This window comes from Syngnathus scovelli, chromosome 10 (genome assembly GCF_024217435.2).
Source record: "Syngnathus scovelli strain Florida chromosome 10, RoL_Ssco_1.2, whole genome shotgun sequence".
In the NCBI taxonomy this organism is placed as follows: Eukaryota; Metazoa; Chordata; class Actinopteri; order Syngnathiformes; family Syngnathidae; genus Syngnathus; species Syngnathus scovelli.
The window spans coordinates 2883138-2896860 of NC_090856.1; the positions used below are offsets into that span (position 1 = coordinate 2883138).

The 13723-nt window shown below is 43.5% G+C and overlaps 3 protein-coding genes and 1 non-coding gene across 7 annotated transcripts; 2 read left to right on the top strand and 2 right to left on the bottom strand.

Annotated features, from left to right (window-relative positions):
* Positions 1-375: 375 nt before the first annotated feature.
* On the top strand, positions 376-6395 carry slco2a1 (solute carrier organic anion transporter family, member 2A1). Its single transcript, XM_049723152.2, has 14 exons — positions 376-502; positions 2785-2922; positions 3037-3199; positions 3658-3870; positions 3966-4064; positions 4147-4286; positions 4449-4515; positions 4590-4754; positions 4829-5033; positions 5124-5271; positions 5357-5520; positions 5592-5656; positions 5751-5871; positions 5980-6395. Exons 1-14 carry the CDS (start codon positions 482-484, stop codon positions 6098-6100), a joined length of 1830 nt encoding a protein of 609 aa, XP_049579109.1. The 5' UTR covers positions 376-481; the 3' UTR covers positions 6101-6395.
* Positions 6396-6502: 107 nt separating this feature from the next.
* Positions 6503-11297, top strand: rab6ba (RAB6B, member RAS oncogene family a). 3 transcript variants are annotated; one of them, XR_007482273.2, is made up of 9 exons: positions 6503-6821; positions 8673-8731; positions 9205-9258; positions 9327-9432; positions 9529-9640; positions 9887-9980; positions 10051-10117; positions 10550-10718; positions 10825-11297. XR_007482273.2 is itself a non-coding variant. In XM_049723534.2 (8 exons), exons 1-8 carry the CDS (start codon positions 6752-6754, stop codon positions 10612-10614), a joined length of 627 nt encoding a protein of 208 aa, XP_049579491.1. In that variant the 5' UTR covers positions 6503-6751; the 3' UTR covers positions 10615-11297. The 3 variants fall into 3 exon arrangements, 2 of the variants coding, with proteins under 2 accessions (XP_049579491.1, XP_049579506.1); XM_049723534.2 differs by having other exon boundaries at positions 10550-11297; XM_049723549.2 differs by having other exon boundaries at positions 6507-6821; positions 10051-10114; positions 10550-11297.
* A 643-nt stretch (positions 11298-11940) lies between these two features.
* im:7152348 (uncharacterized protein LOC559250 homolog) lies at positions 11941-13673 on the bottom strand. 2 transcript variants are annotated; one of them, XM_049723582.1, is made up of 5 exons: positions 13665-13673; positions 13213-13354; positions 12405-12772; positions 12226-12321; positions 11941-12158 (listed from the first exon to the last, which is right to left on the bottom strand). In XM_049723582.1, the coding sequence occupies exons 3-5, from the start codon at positions 12746-12748 to the stop codon at positions 12104-12106; spliced, it is 495 nt and encodes a 164-aa protein (XP_049579539.1). In that variant the 5' UTR covers positions 12749-12772; positions 13213-13354; positions 13665-13673; the 3' UTR covers positions 11941-12103. The 2 variants fall into 2 exon arrangements, with proteins under 2 accessions (XP_049579539.1, XP_049579532.1); XM_049723575.2 differs by lacking the exon at positions 13665-13673 and having other exon boundaries at positions 12226-12318; positions 13213-13487.
* trnap-ugg (transfer RNA proline (anticodon UGG)) lies at positions 13493-13564 on the bottom strand. The gene has a single exon. It is a non-coding gene; the product is annotated as a tRNA-Pro (tRNA).
* Positions 13674-13723: the final 50 nt, after the last annotated feature.

Consider the following 13723-nt stretch of genomic DNA (forward strand, 5'->3'; position numbering starts at 1 on the left):
GTGATGACTTAATGAGCAAATAGTTCATGAACAATTTTCCTTTGCATTACATCCTTTGTGTGTGCGGGAACACATTAGTAATTGACCGATTTTGTAATCACAATTATATGTTTTAATCATACAATGAACCCGTGGGATTTTCGCGTATACAGGCAAGTTTGAATTTCTATTAAATCAGAATTTTGCATGCTATTTTAGCATTCAACTTCCTTTTGTTAGTATAAATAACACTTAATCCAGAAAAGCTCAAAATGAGTCAAGGTATCGCGTGTTTAAATTGCGTGGAAAGTGTTTAAAAAAAAAAGAATTCTTGAGAAGCGCGTGTGACTCAGCTAATAGCCGGCACACGTTGTGCTGTGACGTCACACGCGGGCCTCACCGGAGGGAAAGATAAGTTTGCGCGCATGCTCACTAGCAGCACACACGCACACTTCATTTGATATCATTCCAGCACAGACGTGAAGAGACAAACAAGAGGACGATGACGTTCCGTAGCATTAAGGTAGGCGCAAACTTTTTTAATATTTCCCTAAAAAATAGCAACAGCTCAATTTAAACGCATTTTAACACGCTGGATAATTTTTTTAATTAGCTATGTAGTGCACAGGTGAGCGTCGCCCCATGCTAAAGTCAACATTTCTTCGACCTAGACACGTATAATTACTATTATTTTTTTATAAATAAAAAGAAATAAGGCGTGTTTAATCTTGAGTCATCAATTACATTTTTAAAATGTTACCGTTCAGTTTTGTCTGCTTCCCAAAACTTGATTTCGTGAAATTAATGGCAATTTCAGCTATCCCTTTTTTTTTGCAGATAAATGTTCTATATAAATTTATACAGTCTCAAAATTCACAAAATATGCCAAATAATGATCCTATTGATGTTTTGCAGTTTTTAACATTGAGAGAAAATAGTGCAATAAAAATTACCACGCTTTAATATATAGTGTATATCTTAAAAACAAACGGATATAGTAATAATAAAATAATTCAAATTAATTCACTCGTATTTCAAGGCACCACTGTACAAGTTTTATCTGCTTGCTTCTCAATTTAAACCACATTCACCAAACAGAAACATGACTACTTTAAATATTTGTCATTGTGGTGACAGTTTGATGACCCACCATAAAACAAGGAATTCAGATTTGTTTTGTTCTTGCTATGATAAGAACTTTGATAATCTCTTCTCTCTGCCCTAGATCGGGCAAGGTTGCACTGCACAACCCTCCTTTGTTATGTTTAGATAAATGGGAGTAGCTTTGCACACAGGAGAGGCCCTTTTTGCCTTTTAACTTTTATTCGTCCCCTTTCGCACCTTCAAAAAACACTTCATAATAAATCTATCTTTTCTTGGCTCTGGAACACAATGTTCATTCAGATCTGTGTATTTGCTCAATTCCTTTTTGCAGCACACACACACACACACACACAGAGCAGGATTCCAACATAAATTCTTCAAGGATATTTCCGTCAACGCCATTGTAGTCGACAAAAGGGAATGACAGATTGATAGTGATACACTTAGTAGATCCAACATCAACTACCCCAGTTGTATTATTTAACAACTTGGAATCCAAGATGCTCACTTCTGGATTGACTTGACAACATATTTGAGATGTTTTGGAAAAACATCCGGCAATGTCGCTGACTCCCAAAAAAGTTTGTGTAAACATTCATTTTGAATGTCAAAGAATTTGTCGTCGTTGAACCTCAAAGACACTTTAACACTCGACGATAATTCTGAGTCATTGATTTTAACGTGCGGGGTTTTTTGGAAACATCACAAATAATTTGCATGATTTACGTTTTTTTATTCCCATAAAATCATTTCAATCCTCGCTAATCGTGTAAAATGGTGGTGATGATATCTACCGAAACTATTGTGTAGCCAAACGCTTTCATGTCCCCCACACAATGAAGGGAGTTGATTCCGTGACCTATCTTGGAATTTTTTTGGGTGCGTTTCCTTTGTTTCGTTCTCCTCCACGGTTTAAAAGAAGAAAAACAACAGAGATTTCCATGTGGAAATCCACAGATACATCCAGCTCGCGTCCCACGTAGCGTTTGAACGGGGAGAGCAAACTTCCCTCGATTCTTACCGTCGCAGCAGGTTTGAAGGACAACCGGCGTGTTGAAACAAAGACGACATCTCTCGTCATAACACTTCAAGAATCAACACAAGGTGTCAGAAGAATGACATAATGGAGCTTTGCCACTTGACGATGTCATTCATCCAGTTTGGTGACACTTGTCTTGTCATTTTCGTCAAAATTAAAAATCCATTTGACAATTTTCAATCTACTAACCTCATTCGTAAACAGCAAAGGCAATTTAGACACTTGTTGAACCCGATGAATGAGTTTGCCCCTTGACCTCATCACTCGAATGGAAAATTAGACCTGCTTTCATTTATTTACAACCGATTTAATTAACGTCTCCAACAAAGGAGCATTTGTGTGCCGAGAAGTCACGTTCCGGTCATTTTGACAGCTGGGGTTCCCGTTTTTACAGAGAGAACTCGAACGTGTCGTTTGTTTGCTAACTGTCATGTCAGATTTGAGCGCTACTGTTTATATTCAGTAACTGCTCAACAAAATAAATAAACAGATTGATCAATAAATATAAATTAGATAAATATAAAAAACACAGATAATAAATTAAAATGTATACCTTGAATTTTCTTTCTATATTAAAAGCCTTGTTTTTTTTTTTTGGGTTAGCATTTTATTTTCAACCTATTTTTTCATGATTTTTTTAATCCTACTCTATTTTGTTCAAGTTGTTCGTGCTATGTCACGGCCTGCTGCAGTTCTCCCAGCTACTCTACAGCTCCTACTTCAAGAGCACCCTGAGCACGGTGGAGAAACGTTACGGGCTCAGCAGCTACTCCGCCGGAACGTTGTCCTCCTTGCACGAGGTAAGAGAGAAACGGAAAGATCTAGATAATTGGGACCCGGATTGTCGTTGAATTCACTTCAGATAAAACTCAGATTCCATGATGGACTTCCATGATGTCCTTCTGTCTTTCCAGGTGAGCAACAGCGTGTTGATCGTCTTCCTGAGCTACTTTGGGAACCGCGTGCACCGTCCTCGCGTCATCGGCATCGGCGGACTGTTGATGTCCATCAGCGCCGTGATGCTCGCCCTGCCGCACTTCCTGTCACAACCTTATGAATACGACTCGGTGCTCCTGAGTAAGACCACATTTTGTATTTCATCAACAATAACTGTCAATCAAAAACGAGGCCCGAATGAACCGTGACCCCAAATGAACTTTACGTGTACAGACAATGTGAGTCTTGCAAAAGGAAATCCAGGGAAGAGGTCATTAACTAATTTCCTCCAGGCTACGTTGAAGCTCAACAGCGCTTAATCTAATAAATGTCTCCGTGCTGGAACGTTTGTCCTGCCATGCTCAGCACAACATGGTCCTTGGTGTTATCTTTGCGGACCTCCATTAAGCACTCCAGCTCAACTTTGGCCTTAATTAGACGGAAATTCGTGTGTATTATCTGACACGAAAATCACCATTCATTCATGCCGCCTCCGGACTTAATGTTCAGGAAATTAAAATGGCCACTCGTGAAAATTCCCTGATAAACCTTAAACATATCCTGTATAGAGACGTGATGCCTCCATCTGGTTCTTGTAGACCGTCAGGACATTTGCAACCCGCAGAGGAACTCCAGCGTCTCCGAGTCTTGCGGCCATGATGAGAGCGAACGATTGGCCGACACGCGGACCCTGTGGATGCTCATGGCCGCCGCCCAGCTGCTTTTCGGGATTGGCTCGGTGCCCATGCAACCTTTTGGGATCTCATACATCGATGATTTCGCCGCCCCCGGGAACTCTCCACTCTACATAGGTGAACTTCTCCACCTTTTAATATTCTTAAATTATAAAAAAACAAAAAATTGTATCATCCAAATTTGAATGGTTGCCATTTATTTCCATTTGCAGCCATCTTGTTTGCCGTTTCCGTTTTTGGTCCCGCCTTCGGCTTCCTGTTGTGCTCCGTCATGCTTGGTATCTACGTGGACGTGGACAAAGTGGCTTCAGGTAACGACGACCTTTCGCCTTTCCGCATCCTGATGTGCTTTCATACTTATGACGCGAGTTTGCTTTTTTCGTTTCCACTCAGATTTAGGGGAGGAGCTGAGACCAGGAGACCCTCGCTGGGTGGGCGCCTGGTGGATGGGCCTCCTCATCACGTCCGCCTGCCTGGCTCTCACCTCGCTCCCCTACTTCTTCTTCCCCCGCAGCATGCCATCAGAAGGGCGGGTAAGAACATTTGCAGCGATTTGTCGCCCTCTACTGGCTGTACCTCCTCACTACAAATTATTATTTTTTGGTAAACATCCAAGACGGGCAATTTCAAAGGTTGTCGTCTTACATTGTTACTTGCATTGCACAATGTTGGATTTATTTTTTATGTATTTGCAGATGATTGGAAACGAAACCAACGTGGTCTTCAAGAAACCTCGTGTCTCTTTGTTGGACTTCTTGAAAAGTATGTTCCTTATATTCCTCATCACTAAGGTAATCAAGAAATCCTCAAAATATGATTTTTGTCTTTATGCTCAGTGTTTCCCAGGATGTTCTTCCACCTTCTGCTGAGTCCCCTCTTCCTGACCCTGATCTTGGCCCAGTGCTGCTTCTCCTCGGTGATCGCCGGCCTCTCCACCTTCCTCAACAAGTTCCTGGAGCGTCAGTACGGCGCCTCCGTCGCTTACAGCACCATGCTGGTCGGTGGGTGTCACCTCCTCGCCTCACGCGGGACTAGATGAGACCAGCGGTGATCCTAAAATGTTGCTCCTTCACAGGTGCTGTCAATCTTCCGGCCGTGGCGGTGGGCATGCTGGCTGGCGGGTTCATCATGAAGCGTACGAGAATCTCTCTGAAGAACATCCCTCGCTTTTCTGTGCTCATGTTGAGCATCTCCACGCTGATGTGCGTGCCGCTCTTCTTCATGGGATGCTCCACATACAAAGTGTCCCTGGTCAATCACCACCAGGTCGGACACCATGGGTGAGCTTTCGTCTCCTTCAAAGCAATGTACGTGAGTCCTTCTCGAGTCTTTTATTTTCTCGTTGGACTCAACATATTCGTTTTACGCAGTTCTCCATCCATGTGCTACGTCAACTGTTCCTGCCCCTCCGGGACCTTCAATCCAGTCTGTGGCTCTGACGGCGTGGAGTACATCTCACCGTGCCACGCCGGCTGCACCGACTTCACCAAAAACCCGGACAACCCACACGCCGTCCAGGTATGATAAGTCACCCGTTCGGCAAATGTAAGAAATATTCAGCGCTGAAGCTATCAGACTTTGATTTGTCGTGTACGTTTTTTAGCTGTACACCAACTGCAGGTGCGTATCGGGAAGTGAGAGTCAGGCGCGGCCGTCGCCCTGCACCAACCAGTGCCCCCACTTCCTGCTGCCCGTCATCCTGATGCTGTCAGCGGGGGCGCTGGTGGCCTGCTTCACCCACAACCCCATGTACATGATGCTGCTCAGGTTAGCTCACCAAACTCAGCCAAATCTCAGATGCGCACCTGACTGACGACGGGTTTTGTCGTCGTATTTAGGAGCGTTGCATCAGAGGAGAAGTCCTTCGCTATCGGAGTTCAGTTTCTCCTCCTCAGGCTGTTGGGTAAGTCAGAAAGCTATAATGCTATATGCTAATAAATTGTCTTGGTTCGAGTAGGGCGGGTTAAATTGTGATTTTTGCGTCCCCTCTTTCCCAGCGTGGCTTCCGGCTCCGGCGCTGTTCGGCATGGCCATCGACTCCTCGTGCATTTGGTGGAAGCGTGTGTGCGGGAAGAAGTTCAGCTGCGGCTACTATGACAATGACATTTTGAGAAACAGGTTAGAACATGGCCGAACAAAGATGGAGCACTCAAACTCCGTGACCTGAGTCTCATTTATTTATGTGATGTTCTTGACTAGAACAAATGCACTTTTGCTATTTTTCAGGTACCTGGGCTTGCTGGTGGGCTACAAAGTGATGGGTGTGGCACTGCTGGCTATTTTGGGTTGGAAAGTGATGCGGACACAGGAGTATAGTTTAGAGAAGAGGCCTGATGGCGTGCGATAAAACACGCCCCTTTCCCATCTTAATGTGGGAGTGCTCAAAAGACCAAAATCTGGTAATACCTCACAGCTTTTGCAGGACTTGTACAATAACATATTCACTAGTGCCCGTCGGGTAGAGTCTAATCTCGTTAACTGTATAGCTTAATATTTAAGTGATTTTTTTTTATATACTGTGTAAGTGCACGCTGTTCATTTTATACATTTTTTTTTGTATTTACTCGTATTAATCACACGTTTTTCGGTGCTACGTACCGCACATTATGCCTGCTTTCTAATAAAAACAACCTGTACAATAATTAATAATCACGTCATTTCACTGTTCGGCTTCGCTTCTTCGGATAATTCCGCCGACTGCGCATGCGCATAAGGTTCGGGACGTGCGACGAAAGTCCCCGATCCCCACCCAGACCACGCAGTAGTCCCGCTGGGAGAGAGCGAGCTGCACGTTCGGGTTTTGGGCGACTTGTCACCGTCATAAAGTGAGCGAGAAAGTGCGGAAGAGAGACGTGAGGTAGCGAGGAAGTGGAGAGGGTGTGCGACACCGCCGCCTTTTTTCCTCCCCACCATCCTCATCGTCGTCCGGCAGCATAAACAGCCTGAAGAGTCCATTCTCCGGCGTTCACGAGCCGCCCTTCCCTTCTTTTTGGTCAACATGTCGGTGGCTAGTGACTATGGGAATCCTTTGAAGAAATTCAAACTCGTCTTTTTAGGGGAGCAGAGTGGTAAGACATTTAATTTACGTGTCGTGGCGAAAGTTGTGGGTTTTTTTTTCCTGTGGTCGAAAGGGGGCGGTGTCACGTGATGCCGATGCACCTGCCCGGTCACTAAGTTCATTTTTTGGGTCAATTTCAAGCGAGATCAATCTCAGTACTGTGATTTCTGTTTTATGAAATGCTAAGGGCGTCTCTTTGAATCGAATTGAACATATAAAGAGTGCTGTCATTCACTTGAAGACGTTTAAGGAGCCAAAATGGAGTTCAAGAGTGATGCGGTGGACGTATTTGTATGACACATTTAGCTTGTTGGACGTGGCAAAAATGGATGCGGTTCCAGTTCGTTTATTAAAAAAATGTTTCTCATTAACCATGTTCCAAAATAGACCTTAAGTTACGCAGCTTCCTCCCACGAGATCCTTGTTTTAGATTCCAAGCTTTCCACTATGACGTCATCAAAGCTTTTATGCTTATTACAAAATGTCTATAGTCTAAATTTAAAACGGTACACTTGAAAGCTTTCAAATCGACATTCATTTTTGCTGCGATGCTTTTTAAAACTGAAATTCCATTGAGAGAAGAGGGCAAATCCTTTTTCACGGCAGAGTATAGAAACATAACTTTTCCTAATGTGAAGATTTTATTCACGTGTTTTAACCCCCAATGGTTAAAAGGTCAAAGCGGATTTGCAAAATCATGACACTTTAACACTGGGTGGCGGAAATGTTGATTTAATTAATGCCACTTAATAAATCATGACCTGACGTCAAGCTAAAGGTTAACAGTACTCCAGTGACCTGAGTTTTGCTTTAAGCTGAATTTCAAAGATAAGGAATATATAAACACTTAGCCTCACTTAATGGTTATCTGCGGCGAGGAAATGTTTGTAGGCCGCCGCTTCCTGCTCACACACGTGCCGATTGATGTCTGAGTGCGGCTAACAGAACGTGCAGTACTGCTCTGACCAGTGATTCAGCACAATTGTCAAAACAACCAAGAAGGGAAGATTACGTGACATCTCAGTCCAAAAACATGCCCTATAATACAAAACTGTTCCTCGTGACGTCTTATTGCTTCATATCTAAAAGAAAATACGCTTTGCTGCCATCTTGTGGCACTTGTAAGCAATTACAATCTGTTTGGATTGCGCTAAGCTAGCTCAAAATTTAGCAGGCACTCATTATTTTATTCAGTTGGCTCACAGGTTTAGCTAGCTTGAGTGTTTTTGTGTGCTGCTTTTTGCCTGTAGGACGCAATCTAATTGGACGCATTAAAAAAACAAGTGTGTCCTGTCATAACAGCCTCGATCAGGTCTGCTTTCCCGAGGCGAATGCAATGAGGCCACCATGGGATCACACCTGGCTGCGTTGTGTCCTCCAATATGGATACACACGTGTGTGTGTTGTCGTGTTTGGCCTACAGTCACAATTCTCCATCAGCCCACAACAGAGCTGAAATGGATTTTTCTTTGCCGATGTTTCATCCTTTATTTTTTGCACAGGGGTCATCGAAGTCATCCGACTAGTTCATTGTGATTTGAAAAAAAAATCACGCACAGAATGGAAATTTCAAAATGTGCCAGAAAAATCTATTGGAGCGTGTCTGATAGTGCTGACGGCAAGTTGATTGCTACGTTTATCTAAAGTTAGCTCATACGATGCGGTGATTAAAAAAATTAGCGAGGCGTCATTAGGAGGGTCATTATCTGTGCATCACATTGTGCCTGGAAGACATGCAGTGTAATTAGTCTCCTTGATTAAAAGTCTTGACGAGCTCCTTCTAGGTTGATGACGTGGATTCCTGATAAGCGTCTGCATGATCCCTTTGGGCACTGTTGGATCATTTTGTTTTCTCTTACAGTGGGAAAGACGTCGCTGATTACGCGCTTCATGTACGACAGCTTCGACAGCACGTACCAGGTAAAAAAAAAAAAAAAAAAATCACACAAAGATTGTCTTGTATGCCGAGAAAAGGCTTTAAATTTAAAGCCCTTTCCAAGTGGCGTTCACATGCAAGCTATTATGGAGTAAGCGTAAGCAGATTAGCGTCGTGACAAATATACAATTGTTCGATAAATTTGGTCTGTGTTTTGAAATCTGGGAGGAAAGTGAAAATAAGATCCCTGGATTCACAATCGGCAAGATCCGTCCATCATTTTATTTCTTTTTTGAGACGGGCGTGGAGCCAGCCCCCCCCTCATTAATCATTCAAAAAGACATTGTAAAAAATTTATAAGGATCCAATGTGTTCAAATACAGCTATTTTTAACATCTGGGCCAAAAGCAAGTCCGAAAGCTTTTTCTCGGAATACTGCTAAACGGCTTCCTTTTAAGAGTCAACCAAAAGTTGGTCTATTTGTGCTAATGAACTCCTCTCTGGATTTCCTCTCCAGGCGACGATCGGAATCGACTTCCTGTCAAAAACCATGTACCTGGAGGACCGAACGGTAAGCCCTCAACTCTGTGTTTGTGACGTTGTATTATGAAACATGTCTTGCCGGTCTCGAAATCACAGGTGAGGTTGCAACTGTGGGACACGGCGGGTCAGGAGCGCTTCAGGAGCCTCATCCCGAGCTACATACGTGACTCCACGGTGGCCGTGGTGGTCTACGATATCACCAGTAGGTTTTGATAAAATGACTTGTGGGAGGAATCAAATATTTTTTCTCTATATCGCATAAATGTGGTCTCGTCAAAACCTGGTCTTGTGTCAACAGACGCGAATTCCTTCCGGCAGACGACCAAATGGATTGACGACGTGCGGACAGAGAGAGGAAGTGATGTCATCGTCATGCTGGTGGGCAACAAAACGGACTTGGCAGACAAGAGGTACATATGTGCTGCCCACCAGGAGAAACAGACCTCTCGTGTATTTTAGGACCACAGTTATGCAAGCTATGATGACAATGATGATGATGAGCAAGCCTCGGCCTCGGCTTCAGTCGCAACACGCACGCACAGAAACAGCCGGGCTCTGATTTATCTAAATTTTGTTCAGTGGAGTTGAATGTTGCTTATAAGCACGACAATCTTGCTGCTTCAGTTGTGTCATCACTTCCTGTCTACGCTTCCCAGGCAAATTAGCGTCAAGGAAGGCGAGCAGCAAGCTAAAGAGCTCAGCGTCATGTTCACGGAGACCAGCGCCAAGACGGGTCACAACGTCAAACAGGTAACATTAAGTTAAAATGATGAAAGTCTTCATATTAAGTTTGATACTTTTATTTTTTATTTTTTTTTAGCTGTTCCGCCGCGTGGCCTCAGCTCTTCCCGGCATTGAGGGCATTCAGGAGACCGGCAAAGAAGGTAGTATCCTTTTCTAATGAGTTCAGAAAAAAGTTAAGCTGTTTTATTGTCCTGCAGCCTTCACGCCAAATGGTGCAGTTGGTATGCAAGGTCACACTAGCAAATATTTTATAACGCCCAAAATGTGATCTTGATCAGCCTTTGTAGACGTTTTACTGAAGTTAAACAGCACCACCAAGTGGTTGTAAGGAGATACTACAATAATAGACATCAAACTGTTGTTAAACAGCACCACCAAGTGGTTGTAAGGGGGTACTACAATACAAAAAGTTCCAGACCCTGATCAAGTTGAAACCCTCACTTAGCCTAGTGTCACCTTGTCTTGAAATTCCTCTAGATTATTTTTGATTGAACTAAAAAGAAATTTCTCGACATTATTTTTGATTGAACTAAGAATTTTCTTTCCATTATGATTTCCTCCACAATCTCGTCCAGTGATCGACATCAAGCTGGACAAAGCACACGAGCCACCTACGGATGAAGCTGGCTGCTCTTGCTAATAGCCGCTAGCATCAGTCGCAAGCGGTCATCATGTGCACCCCCCCAGCCCCCCCCCCACGCTTCTCATGTTGAGGCTTCCTATTGGTTACCATCCCGACTGCTGGTCAGTGCTTCCAGAGAGGAATATGTCGACGCTGAAGCTGCCAAAAACAAGTTTACTCTTCTTTTATTTTTGTCAAGTCAGTTTGTTTTTGTATTTTTATATTCAGGTTTTATATTCATGTTTGGAGCCCCTAATTTTAAGACAAGACGGCAACAATAGAGACTTTTCACATCTTTTGGGCTATCCATGCACGCTTCGCTTTATGGCAGGTAACGTCATACACACGCACACACTAATGTTGGACTTTTGATTCATCATCTTTGTGTTTTGGGCATTGTCACTGTTGAAACCTGGAATTTGTAAATAGTATTTGTGCTGAAGTGTTTACAATGGAATCTCAAGAGTCCAAATTTGACCCAAATACGCCTTGAAAATCAGATGACAGTGTTTGAATTATGACATGAAACTCCAAATGTTTTTTTTTTTTAAATATCAGATAAGCACTTTTTTTTTTCTTCATTGTAAGACGGTTCTTTGTATTTATTCCTTGTACACCGAGGGGGCAGCGATGACGGCCGCTCTCATCAACTTTACGGAGCATAATGACGATGTCTCCATTAAATATGTCTTGCCATCATATTTTGGACTTTGGTTAAGATATTGATGCCGATCTTGTTAAGAATTCTCTTATATACCAATTTTTGGTCCCAATTCTCAGTCCAGAATCCAAATCTTGGTCCTGACTTTCGTCCAGGTCAAATATTGTACGTACATTGCAACATTTCACCTTTCAAGGCAAACTGTAACTGTCACACTTTGCTGATCTGACTTGTTCCAACAAATTCACACCAAACCGGATCGCCAACAAACGGATCTCTTGCACCACGCCACTGGGAAACCACCATGGCCCAAATTTTGCGTCATCAACTGTGACCCGAAACTCCAGACCTGATTCTTTGAGAATCTGCTTTTTAATGAAAGTGATAATCCAATATTTTCATATTACCCACCCCAACTGGGATTCTACCAGATGCTGGATGAATGCCCTTCATAATCCCTTTTCATGCTTCAGCAAGCCTTTTGTCGCATGCTTCTGTTGTGACATTGGCAGAAGAAGCAGGAGGACTGGCGTCTACAAGCCGATTGTTGTCCTGTAAAACTAAGAAAATAAGAGTAGCCACCCACAATGAGATTACTCTCACAGCTACAAAGATAAAGCGATTGTTGTCCCGTAAAGCTAATGCTAACAGATAGCACATAAATAAATACTCTCGACAGCTACTTTGTCATAATAAATTAAAAAAGGATGCTGTTTATTTGGTGTTCAGGGAACATTGAGGGAAGCCATCTGTTCCCCGGGGGTCCCTGGATGTGTTTTAGTCTGTGTTGAACCAAATCCCAGAGCAGCAGCTGGGAGAACTAAGCCCAGAATAAATAAGTGGAAGTCAGGGGTTTCGTAACGTCTCGTCACTGGAGAGCCTGCGCCAGGATTTCATTTCCCTGCAAGGATAAAAATAAAAATTAGCGTTTTCATCAATGTCATCATTGAGGGGGGTGTCCGACTTACACATTACTGCTGGGCATGATCCTCTCTCGGGGTCTCTTGGTCAGCGTAAACTTGCGGAAGAAGGATCGGAACTTGACCTTGTTCCTGGAGGAACTGCTGAGAGGTTTTGAAAAAGAATTGTGAACTTGGAAAAATAACCATAACTGAGTAAAAATGAATACATAGATTTGTTGAGCTACCATTTGGCTTGTGGTGTGGTCTCTGTGGCCTCTTCCCTGTCTTCTTTCATCCCGCCTTCCTCGTACTGGTCTTCTTGGTCTCTCGGTATCTGCTCCCACAGGTCGCTATCCACCCACAGCGCCTCTTGCAAGCTAAGCCCCTGCTGCACGCAGGTGACGCGGCGGCACAGCGGGCAGCGCACGCTGAGCGACGGCCCGACACCTCCGGGTCCTGAACACACCGCCATGGCCTCCAGGCAGGCTTGACAGAAGGCGTGTCGGCAGTGCAGCGTCCGGGGGATACGCTCCACCCTGTTGAAGGTCTGCAGGCAGACGCCGCAGTCGCCCTCACCACACAGCACCATGGAAGGACCCCCAGCTATGTTCCCCTGCGAGGTTACAAGTTCATGTTTACACAATGCACACACACACAAGCGGTCACACACGTCGATGGAGCCGTTTGGAAAGTGAAAGGAAAGCTAATTTGACTTTTAGCTAGGAAAACTGGCAAACTGAACTTTAAGTTGGTAGATTTAGTAAAGAGCTACTCAATGACTTTTGATCAGCACTTCATCACAAGAAGCTAAAGATGGGTAAGTAGTTTTTATTTTTTTACAGTTTTACTATGTTGGGGGAAAAATTATTTGTATAATAATTGGGTAAGTAATTTTGATTTCTGACTTAAATGTGCCTGTTTAAAATACACCCAAGAGTATTTTGTTATATATTGTATACTTTTAATATACAGCGATTGAACTCATTTATCAACTTGAATTACAGCAAATGTTACTTATGCTGATTTCCCGTCAAAAAAAAAAAAATTACTTACTTGATGAGAAGAAATAAATCCAATCTCAAGGCTTGAGTGATGGCTGCTGAGAGGTTTTGGTTTGTGAATGAAGCCGGCGAAGCCTGTTTCTTTGTATTGTGGGGGCGGTTCCCAGTAGCAACGTCGTCGGGACGGACGGCAGCTGTGGAAGCAGACAGCACTGAGGAGGCGGGCGAGCCTTTGTTAGGAGCAGCTGAACCAAGCGCATCAGACAGTTTAATACGTCGGTAATGGAGACGGGAGCCTTAGCGTCTGATAATTATGTCATGAAAAAAAATTTGGGCTCGTCCGGGATTTGAACCCGGGACCTCTCGCACCCAAAGCGAGAATCATACCCCTAGACCAACGAGCCACGCTACAATGTTCGAACAAATATTGTAATAAATCTTATACTTTAATTGTACTGATCACTGGTTTCTTTTATATCAAAGAAATTGTTTTAGGTTCATTACCTGACATGTTTCGGCGGTTTCCTCCGCCTTCATCAGAGTGTCACAGATATGATAGTGAC